At 41.9% G+C, this 12,052-nt stretch overlaps 1 protein-coding gene across 1 annotated transcript in view; it reads left to right on the top strand.

Moving 5' to 3' along the window:
- Positions 1-12,052, top strand: part of Man2a1 (mannosidase alpha class 2A member 1) — a 166,233-nt gene that overhangs the window by 46,777 nt on the left and 107,404 nt on the right. Inside the window, exon 5 of the mRNA XM_048442108.3 lies at positions 7,495-7,622. Coding sequence (XP_048298065.3) covers positions 7,495-7,622 — 128 coding nt within the window. The remainder of the gene's footprint in view (positions 1-7,494; positions 7,623-12,052) is intronic.

Raw genomic sequence — 12,052 nt, forward strand, 5'->3', positions numbered from 1 at the left:
TAAACCTAAACGTAGAAAGCTGCTCCCCCACAGGCCTCTGGATCCTAACAGAGTCCCTTGAAGCCTTCCTTGTCCCCAGAAGAAAACCAGCTGATGTGGGAACTTAACAGCAGCAGCGGAAGTGATCCTGGGAACAATTCTATCAATGATTTGTTGCCTTCTTTCCCCCACAGCTTCATAAACCTTTAAAGATGAGAATCAAGTTAACTAAGGGGAGATCCATGCAAACAACATTGAGCTTTTTATTGCTTTTTATAATTCAGAATAATTTAATCCATTACGGTCGCAGTGCCCCCTTTGAACGTGTGTCTGGAGGATTTAGAAGAAACTTCCGTCCATTAAGTCGTCAGCACGTTTTCGGTCTGCGCTTGTTCTGTTTACCTTTCTGGCTTCCCATTGGGATATTCTGGGCTGTGTGTGGTTATGTACAACATGCTGTCTGCACCCACTGAAATGTGGACCAGCTGGATAATGTTTGGTTCTGTTGAACTTCCTGCCTGGGCCCGGAGACAGTGGAATGGCCTTTGGGCTGCATCTGCTCCTGCTGTCACGGGCAGTGTTTCTTGCAGAAACTGGGAACATTGTGTGTTTACTCATGACCAGCCTCGCCGTGGGTTTGTTTTGTTTGGTGTGAAATTGTATTTCGTGTCTGCCGCCTCCTATTCAGTGTAGACGTAATTTGCCATATTTGTCGGTTTATTGTTATTTTTTCCAAGGCATAGCTATTCATCTAATATTTTAAGCCTCCTGTTACATTTATCCAGCCTTGTACTTAAGTGAACATTTCATTGAGCGCAGAAGTATTTGCTGCTACTTGCTTAAGTACTAAGATTTTAGCGGATGCACACTTTGGGTTTTCCCAGAGGAAGGGGCCATTACACCGACTCATTTATTACACGTTTATAGAGGTCGGGTTTTATGGTGTCTAACCAAAGGCTGCTGTAAAATCTCCAGAGCAGTGTGAAGTCCGTGTGTCTTGTGAAGTTTAGAGTCAGCTGCAGATTTGAATTGTTCGCAGAGCCTGGGGTGTTTCATCGGAGACCAGAGTGCTGCTGACAGGAAGCAGCTGGTCTCCTGGGTTCTTCCTCTGCTCAGGTCCTCACCTGTTGAGGGGACACTCTACCTTACCTTTATCACTGCTCTTTATTCCTGACGTCTGTGTTTGCTGCTGTTGTTGTTGTTTTTGTGTGCATGTTTGTTTTTGTTTGTTTTGTTTTGAGACAGGGTCTCTCCGTGCAACTCTAGTTGTCCTGCAACTCGCTGAGTCAGGCTGGCCTTGAGCTCCTAGACTCTGCCCCACCTCTGCCTCCAGGGTCCTGTTGCCCAGCATTTGAAGTACTTCTGGGTCTAAAGTCCAATAATGATCTGGTAGGAGAATCCCAGACCTGTTGAGTGTGTGCTGTGTGCCAGGCATGTTAAAGCCTCAGAGCTCTCTAGCTTTTCCTTGCTGGAGAAAGGACCGGGATGGCGCTGCTGCCCTTGAACTCAGTGCTCTTGACCTCTGTGGCTCTTTGTTTTTCAGCCTGCCTTCAGACCACGACCAATTAGGTCCAAATCCTTGTCAGTTCTGCCTAGTCAGCATCCTGCCACTTCCGAGGGCCTTCTGTGTCACCAACAGTTTTCTTGTCACACGTTACCTCCGTGCTCTGAGGTGTTCGGTGACACTCAAGTTCAAAAGTGCAACCATTGTGTTCTTGCTCAGCCTTCTGCCTTTGTCCCTGATAGCCTCCCATCTTAAATTTTGCCCCTAGGCATGCCTCTGTAATTTCCAGGCCGGCGTGGCCTCTCTAGCCACCGGTGACCTCATATACACATTGTTGCTTTATCCATTGAGTAATTTCATATCTAATCTTTCCCATGACTCAGGTAAAATATTACCTCATCCCAGAAGCCTTCCCCTGTTTGCTGTGCTGTTCATCCAACAAATATTTACTGTGCTAAGATCCAAGGTAAGCCCTCAGGGAAGAGGCAAGGCTCAGTTAAACACATGACTGTAAGAAACCGTTGTTTTCAGTAGAGTTTGAAGGCTTGTAGTATTCAGGATGAAACCAGAGAGTGACTAAAACTGGCTAGCGAGAAGAGAGTGTCAGAGGGCGGGGAAGGAATTCCAGGTGAAAGCGGTGATTAAAGGCCACAGATTAGCAAGAATAGGGCGTCTCAGACACCTGCAGTTTGGTCAGCGAGGAGGATATTGCAGAGGCTGGGGGAAGTTAACTGTTCCAGGCGGTTCTGGGGTGAAAGGTGAATGGCAGCAAAGGTCGGGGACGATGTGCAGCACCTGGAACACTCCAGTGGCTTGCTGGTATCACCTTAAAGAGGGTGACTTCTCAACAGTTTTCCAAATGAACACGCATGATACTTGCGAGGTGCTGGTCTAGAAACTGACCTTAAAGGAATGAAATCATGCTCACAAAAAGATTTGTGCTTACATTTCCACAGTAGACTGGAAATAGTTCAAATGTCTGTCAACAAGATGATGGATTAAAAAGATAGAACACTACTTGGCAATAAAAGATGAATTAATGAAATATACATCTTTTGTTTTTTGGTTTTTTTTGAGACAGGGTTTCCCTGTGTAGCCCTGACTGTCCTGGAACTCATTCTGTAGACCAGGCTGGCCTTGAACTCACAGAGGTCCTCCTGCCTCTCAAGTGCTGGGATTAAAGGTGTGTGCCACCATGCCCAGCCTTGAAATGCATATCTTGAAGAACTTTTAAAAGTCTTTTATGAAAGAAACTTGCTTAATCACAGCCAACTGGTGATCCGGTTGTTTATTTCCGGTTCCTTGCTAATACAGAGCCTGTCTTTTATGTTAGTGTTAATTCTTGCTGACTTTTCTGAGTGCCTCTGGATATATATGCAGTCTGCAGCTGGAATCTTGGCATTAGCATGTGTGAATACCTGTGTCCACACGTCTGCGGCATCCTAGAATGTTGCGCAACCTTCTGATCTGTGTAACCTGTTAGGGGAGACGTGACAGGCCGCTTTCCGTTCAACTTGTGTTTCCTTCTAATGAGGTTACATTTCTTTTTCTTTTGTAGAGCTCAGTTATTTCTGTCATCTCTGGTACTTGTCCTTTGTTTGTCTCGAGTGTTAGTGGTACCCCTTTCTTACATTTTTGTACTGGGGGGAACCTCTAAGTGTTAAATGTTCAACAGATGGAATTCTCGTTTGCCCAGAGCTTGTGCTCTGTTGGAGGAAAAAGTCAGCAAAGCATGCAGATGTATAATTAGTTTAAGTTGTAAATGTTAGGAAAGATGGTTGTCGAGCTTATGAAAGGTGATAGCTTTGTTGAAGTTTGGCTAGGGTGTAATGGCTAATAGTGAACTCATTCCGAAGAGCCAGGTAGACCAGTGTTAGCAGGGAAGATGTTCTAGGCTGCTAAGACATGACAAGCTGGGGGAGGGAACAAGTCGTTATGAAGTAATGAAGGAATAATGGAGATGACTCATGTCTTCTTATTCAGTTATATGCAGTCTCTGAAGTCTGGCGTCCAGAGCAATAGGAAGCCCAGGGATCCAGGGTTATCATATGGGGGTTAAAAAAAGTCCTGCTTATGTTCTCCCACTAGATAGTGCACACCTCGGGAGCGTGCGTCGGTTGATCTGATTGGCTAAAGTCTTCAGGGCATCAGTTGATTCTTTAGGAGACACCATCTTTTATTTTTTTTTTAATTTTCCATTTAACTAATTTTGTATTTAAGAATGAAACCCAGGATGTCATCTTACATTATTTCATATTTCCCCCAACGCATAATTACAAATTCATCTCATTTTCTCATGTGAAATTAATTTGTGATTCTTTGAAGCTTGCTAAATGATGCATTGTTTGCTACGAAGTTGTCTGTAACAATTTCCCCATTAGGGAGGAAAGCTCTTTGAGTGTCTCCTTCTGTGTGTGACCAAATTGCAAATGTCTGTCTGATGAGTCTACATGGAGGAAGACATGACACTCACTAAAAATGATTTACCGCTTCTCGAGCATTGCAGTGAATTCTTAAGTCTATAAGCTGTGTCTTGGGCCAAATGAGCAGCGACAGACACACTCGGCTTATTTTTGATCAGTAATTTCTCTCAGCATTTTCTATGAAATTCCCCAGCACTGAAGGAGAAACATAGAGCTGTGGTTAGTGTCTTCTACCAGGCAGCTAGCCACCGCTGTAAAAAGTGAAGCGTGAGCTTTAGTGATTTTGGAAGTTAGGGGTTGGCTTCTGGGCTTTCGGATTTGCTAGGCGTGTATTCTCTGCTTATGTTTGCATGTAGGTCTCATGTTCACAAGTTAGGATTATGACATGTGCATTGGAAAGTCTTGACAGACAGCCGAGAGCCTTTTAGTAGAGAGTAAGTACAGACTTTATGTGGCAGACATGCCTTGTCTGATTGTTTTCCTCTGCTTATCCAGATAATGCTTTATTTGGTCCTGTTGAACACTGAGTACATTATATTTAAGTATATATTTCTGCAGCTATAGGTGTTTCCCGTCATTTTTCTTTTGAATATTGAAGTCTAGAAAGTACAGTCACAATCTGTCTTATGAACTTTCACATGACTGCAAACAGTAGGGATTGTAAGTGTGATGCTGCTGTAGACCCATCGTTTGGCTGTACCTCTCTTGTTCTTGTTGACACGGTGAATGTGTGAATGGTTGCGTGGCAGGTTCTTTTGTCCGCTTCGGTAAGTATTTATGTCAAACCAAACCTTCCTGACTGTGAGAAGCTTGGTTTGATAATCTGGTTTGTCCTATTCTTGTGGATGGCTCCCAGGCTCACAGAGTAGGAAGACAGATGCTGTCACAGAATAGGTGGGTTTGCTAACGTGATTAAGCCTGTCCCCTGTCACTGTACTTAGGTTGTGACTGCATATTTAAGATTCACACTGTTTTCTTCTACTTAGTGTTTTGTCTTGTCCAGATAAACGATGCTAAGATAAACTGAAACTGCTCTTCCTCTGGCCCGCTCTTGTTCTGGTCTGGGCCTGCTTGTCAGTTTTCCTTGAAGGCCTGCATGAACACAGTGTTCAGAAGAAGTCCCTGGGTTTCCATGCCATGATCTTAGTTTTCTCATGTGATCTTTTTTCTAATCACTTTGATGCCTGTATTAATGCCAGTATTGGGACAACTCGCTTCTCAGTTTTGCTGTCTGACCCACTTTGTGTCTGTTCTGTCATAGTTACAGCGACTTTAGCACTTTTTACAAACTATAAGGGCAGCTCTTGCTGCTTGACTCCTTTCTGGATGTTTTCCATAGATTTATCTATCTTTAACATTTCTTATCAGCTCCATTTCTGCTCATTTTCCTACCTGATCTTTGACTCTCTGTTCGATTTTCTTTTTACAGACTCCTTGCCCATCCCGATTTCCTTTTCTTTCGGTCTCTGAAACTGATTTTTATCCAGGGGACTTTCCCTGATCTAACTGGCCATTGCCGTCAACCCCTGTTGGAAACACTGCTGTTGTGGCCTGGCCCAGACTGAATTACGTTCATACTGCAAAGGGACTTCCCCCTCAGTCTAATGTTTATTAACATCACTCTGTTAAACACCTGGCCTTGGGAACTCTGAGTCACCTTTGCGGTATTACCAGTATTCATTTCTTCTTGTCCCAATCCTAGCCTGAGTTCTTGCAGATAGGTTCTCAGGAACCTTATTTCCTCCTCTTCCATATTTCCTACCACCGTCTACTTTATTGAAACGCCATCCTAACCGACTTTATCCTTATTGATTTATTTTGTATGCAAGTCTGACCTAACTTGAACTACTTGTTAATTACTGGTGTTAAACGGAAAGTCTCAGGAACTGTTGCTCAAAAGCAGGCTTCTCAGTGTTGGGTGTGTAACTGCCTGTCTGATCCCTGTTCCCTTCTTGCCTGCATTACGTGGGTGGGTGGGAGGGAGGGCAGACAGCAGATAGGAATAAACAGGTACTTTTGGTTTGTGATAAAAGCTGTGTTGTTATACTGTGAGGGGGCAGAGGGGAGTGCTGACTTGCTCAGGGGTCCCTGGACACTTCTGGGTAAGTTGTATTTGGGTTGAGACGCCTAGGTAGTTAGAACCGTCCAGGTTGGATGAGGAGGAGCAGTATGAAATTGCTTGATAATGTTTTAGTCAGAAAGAAGCCATCCTTATAGTACCCACTGAGTACTGATAAGAACTCAGAGTACCTTCGGAGTAGCAGCCAAGGCTTCCCAAGGAAGGGATGTCTTACTAGTAAGTGCAGCTGGAGAAGTCACCCTGCTGTATAAAATGTATAATACTTTCCTTGGTTGTCATTTTTTTGGAGACCATTCAGGCATATAGCATAGGCTAGGACTATTTTTTTTTCTCAAGCAAAATAAAGCTGATATAAATTGAAAAGGAAAAGTTCCATCTTTGGAATATTTTTTTTCTTTTCATTTTAGTGCTTACTAACTTGAAGTTTCTGTCTAGTTAAGCCCAGTAAATCATTTGTTTTTAAGCAATTATATCTGAAAATTTCCAAAATATGTGTTTGTTAGGATAGTGAAATAATGAAATTGAAAGCATGTCCATATTTGATGGGCAGGGACTAAACTCCACTCTGTCTGGTTACAAGTCTGGTTATCAACCTCGGGTTTTTAGTCCAGCGGTCAGATCCACACAGCCTCTAGAGTATGGCAGACTTAGATACAAGGGTCAGTACAAAAGAACTAACTGAGTAAAAGCCCATTGTCCAGAAGATGGGAGGGAACAGCACTCTTGGATTTAATTGTGTTCTTAAATAAACAAAGGTTTTAGAAATTCTAGCTTTTTTCCTTTTTCATCACATCTTGATGAATACTCATAAAAGCTTCCTGGCTCTGTGAACTTCCACACCTCTCAAATGGACAGGTGGTTATATTGGAAACACAAAAGAAAAAGAAGGAGATGTTAGTAACTAACAATTAGTAACCATTATCTTGCATGGCATTATTGCAAAAGGAATACTCAGCAAACAAATAACAGTAATGGTATAGCTTTCAACAGTCCTAAAAAAGCCATATCGCCCACATTTTACTAAAACTGAAACACAGTGCTTAATTATTGCATTTACTGAGTGGTATGCTTAATTAACTTGACAGAGCAGAGGTAAATAACGCTTTTTGATACTGGCATATTGAAGTAGACACCGTCTTTGAAATGACAGTCCTGGAAACACCAGGTTCATTGCCTGAGTAGAGCATGTTGCTCAATGACTGTAAGGTTCAAAAATAAACCCTGGAGCTCCCGACCCCAGAAGTCTTCTTCCTGCTATACCTCCGTAGAAATTATGTCCTGAGAAAATAAGGGTCACCCAAGATCTTTTACCATGGGTACTTCATCCCTGGGAGCTGGAGTTGAAACTCAGTGACTTGTTTCAAAAGAAATGCCAAGTCCCCACCCACTCCCACCCCCACTTAAGTGTAGGCCACTTGTAAAGCTTCATCTTAAATGTTGGTGTATTTCAGTTTCTTCTCAGAACTCTGTCACTCTTGTTACCTTAACTTTTATCTATTTTCTTCTAGCTTGGTACAGAATGGTCAGCTCGAGATTGTGACGGGTGGCTGGGTTATGCCTGATGAAGCCACGGCACATTATTTTGCCATAATTGACCAACTAATTGAAGGGCATCAATGGCTGGAAAAAAATCTAGGTATGTATTCATGTGTTTCCTCCCCCCTTTCATTTTGGGCTGTTTGGGGAAGTTGCACGTAGGGAATCTAAACTAACAGTCCTTGTAATTGTCGAATAATTTATTCTTTGCTCATCGTATTTATTAGGTTATTATCTCAATTTCATAGACACGATAGTTCCATTTAAGGTCATTGATCTTGTTTTATATCTTATTTTTCCATATTTTATTTTGTTTAGAAGTTTATTATTTTAATTATATATTAGTTAAGACTTAATCCTAGGAGGCAAAACCCTATTAGCTTAATCCAAAATGAGTATGGGGGAGAAGAAAAAGTAAAGGCCTTTGTAGTATCGTGGACGATTCTGGAGACAGGGACATAATGTTCACTATTAAGAGTGTTTCCTTGGGCGCATCTTGCTTTGTGCTTTTTTACCCTAGTTTCTCTAAGCATTGTGTAGGAAAGAGGGCACTAGGTAGCAGAAACACTCCCCTACCATCGGGTTTAGCAAACAGTACTTTTAGGATAAGGCATTTTTCTGAATATTTTATCTCATTGAGTTGCTTATCACTGAGGTACAGACAGGACTTGTTTCGATGGTGATGGTCTCCAGGGAGATGGAATTGTAGAGAGCAGTCAGTCATTTTTGTGCCTGGACCTATGGAGACGGTCCATCTGAGAAAAAACTTCTCCCAAGAGAAATGAGGAGGAGGCCGTGGGGTTGACAGCATCTTCTACAATTCACTAAAACCTGAAATGGACTGACATCTTCTCCTGCCTGTAACATGGCGTGAAGCACTTTTTCAAATATTTCCTATCTCATAACTTTTGTAGCATTTATATGATAAGCATTTATGATTTTTATTGAATTTATTTCTAGATAATTTATTATTTAATTTTTTTCTGTTAGGCTTAAAAAGTCCTCACTATTATAATTCTTTCTTTCCTTTTTTATTTTAACACAGTCTTATGCTGCGGGAGTACCTTCCACTGCTTCAGCCAGTAGTCGCTGAAGCACGAGCCCACAGTGCTGCGGAGCGCCTTCCGCTCCGTCAGCCAATAGCCGCTAAAATACCATCCCACTGGGGCGTGGTATATTTCTCTTTAAAAGAAGAGCGACAAGCCTCGGCTTGGCCTCTTAGTTCCGGCTCCTGCTCCAGCGACTATTGGCTGAAGCAGCGGAAGGTACTCCCGCAGCAGTCTTAAATCTACTGCAAAGAAATCCTATAAAACTTCCACACCAGTTACCAACAGTTTTTTTTTTCTCTTCCTATGTCTTTGATGCTTTACTCTGTCCTTTCTCTGTCCTAAGTCACAGCTGTGTGACAATATTCTGACACTCGGGTTCTAACAAGTCAGCAAGCCCAGGTGATCGTGTGGGGACAGGGGAAGCTTTCAGACCTGTACTTAATGGTCACTTTCCTTAAACACTGACATACGTCATAAGCCAAGCGAGCCACTGTTTATAAACTTCACGTCTTGGTCAGGGTTTCTGTTGCTGTGAGGAGACACCATGACTACAGCAACTCCTGTAAAGGAAAACATTTACCTGGGCTGACCTACATTGCAGAGCTTGAGTCCATTATCATCGTGGCAGAGAACATGGTGGCATGCAGGCAGACATGGTGCTAGAGAAGGAGTGGAGTGTCCTGCATCTTGACCTGCAGGCAACAGGGAGTGAACTGAGACATTGGGTGTGACTTGAGCATATCTGAGACCTCAAAGCCCCACCTTTACAGTGACACACTTCCTTCAACAAGGCCACACCCACCCCAACAAAGCTGCACCTCACTTTGGGGGCCATTTTCTTTCAAACCACCTCATCTTACTTGTGGGTTTTTCTTAATGTTCAGCTTTCGTTGAAATATAACTTGCATGCTGTACAATGCATGCATCTTCAACATAGAGGTTGGTGAGTTTTGACAGATATACATATGTACTCATTTTATATATCACCTGAGAGTGCTCTCTCCTCCCCTCCCCTCCCTCCTTCCAGTCAAATGCTCCTGAGTTTCCGCTTTTGTAGATGCATTTTGCTTTTTGAAGAGCTCACATATGGATTCATAGGATACCCCTTTAGCTTCTTTGCACAAAGTATAATTTTGTCTTATAACTTGATTGTGACAGATTTACATATAACAAAGTGTGCTTGTTTAAAGTCTACAGTTTTGTGGTGTGTTATGCTCACAGAGTTGCACAGATAGCCTATGATCTGTTTCTATAACTTTTGCACATCTACACAACAAACCTCGTATTCGTTAGTGCCCCCTCTCTTGTGATTTCCCTGCCTCTGTCCCAGGCTCCCACTCAGCTCTTTGAATAATAGCTTTGGAGATTGGTTCTAGAATTCCCCACAGATATCAAAATGCAGGGTGCCTTCAGTGAAATGATGCAATATGTACATAAAACCACTGTGCTTATACTTCTTCCTTTCTATTTTAAATCAATCTTTTTTATAATATTAAGAAAAATGTGCATGCTGTATAAATAGTGTTTTAGCCAAGAAAAATCTGTACATATTCCACCCTGGTTCAGTTTTGTCCCCAGGTATGTCTGATTTCCTTGTTCACTGTCACTCGTGGTTTTGACGGCACAGTAAGAAGATATTTTCTGAGCCAAGGCCATGGGTTAGTTTTCTTTCTGATAATTTTTTGGGGTTAGGTTTTATACCTGTGATTCCGTTAGCCTGTGCGTGTGAGATATGGGTAGAATTCCACACTCGTTCTTTTGTATGACGATGTCCCTTTGTCCTAACACCCCTGTTGAAAAGATGCTTCTTCTCTTCCTGAGTTGTCCTGTCATTCTTGCTGAGACTGTCTGCCCTCATGCCAGTACCGTACTATCTTGATTATATTGCTTTGTATTAAAACGTGATATTCAGAAGCATGATCATACCAACTTAAAAGAAAAAATTGTTTACTCATGTATGTGTGTGTGTGTGTGTGTGTGTGCTTGCATAGATGCACACATGTATGTCCATGAATGTTAGGTCACCTAATTAATATTTGCAGTACTACTAGCTGTGCTTGGGGATGTGGCTCAGTAGGTAGAGTACTGAGCATGCACAGGGCACTGGGTTCAGTTCCTAGCACCACATACACTGGACATGGTGGTGTGTACCTGTAACCCCAGCACTCAGGAGGTGGAGGCAGGAGAATCAGGAGGTCGAGGTCATCCTGGTCTACCTAGTAGAGTCCAGGCCAGCCTGGGAGCTGTGAACCCCTGTAACTTGTAAACCCTGAAACCTGCTTCTAACTCCAGTTCCAGGGGATCTGTTGCTCTTCTCTGGCCTTCTTGGGCACTTCATGCAAATTTGTGCACGTAACTGTACAGGGAGGCAAAAACACTTTTATACATAAGATAAAAATAAATAAATACAAGTTGTGATTTTGGTACGAATGTGTAGAACGTGTTGGCCAAACAGGAAACACTGCCGTGTTAGCCACACAAAATCCTGTTGTGTGAACATGAGCTGTGTTTCCATTCATGTAGATCCTGTTTTCCTCAGTAATGTTTTCATGGCTTTTATTTCCGTTTCTTTGTTGTATTTGCTTTTAGATATTATATTTTGTTAGTTGCCACTGTAAGTGGAATTTATTATTTTGATTCAGTTAGGAGTAGTTATTGATGGTCTATATAATTCTGTGTGTTGATTTTTATATAGCTATCTTATATCTTGTCACTACCATAAAGCTGTGGTTGGGTTTTGTGTTTGGGACTTGCATATATTGTTAACTCACTCCTTTTCATGGCTGGGTAGCTTTTGGTTTTTAAAGTAGATTCCTGTGAAATGTCTGTAGTGTGCTTCTCAGTGCTAGCTGTATGACACAGGCTTTCATGAGCTCTTTTTAAAGCATATTTCCTTGTCATTGATAAATACTGGGAATAGAATTGCTGGGTACATTGTGCTTAACTTTATAGGTATGGCAAAGCTTTGCAGAATGCTTTTAGTATTGTACACTCAACCAGCAATGAATTTGTTCCATATTTTGCCAATTTTTCTAATGCCAGTCTTTTCAAGTAATGATTTCAGTAGAGATAAAATGATTTTATTGTTTCAGCTTGCATTTATTTCACAGCTAAGAATGTTGAGTACATTTTTGTGTTTATTGCCCATTGTTTTGCTTATTTTGAAGGTTTAAAGTCTCATTCTTTTCAATTGGGTTATTACCTTTGTGTGTGTGTTCTTTGTTCAGAATCTGAGCCACTATACACACACACACACACACACAAGAAATGCATATATATATATATATATGCTGTATGAAGTTTTTCTACCATTTTGTGATTGTTCATTTGTTGTTTAAGATTTTATTACCCCCTCTGTCTCTGAGTGTCGCCCGCCCCCCATATGTATGTGTGATGTGTAGGTGCATGCAGATATATGTGTACTACATACAGTACATGCATGGTAGTCAGAAGACAGTTTTTAGAAGTTTGCTCTCTCCTT

Source organism: Myodes glareolus, chromosome 1, assembly GCF_982192425.1.
Source record: "Myodes glareolus chromosome 1, mMyoGla1.1, whole genome shotgun sequence".
Classification (NCBI taxonomy): Eukaryota; Metazoa; Chordata; class Mammalia; order Rodentia; family Cricetidae; genus Myodes; species Myodes glareolus.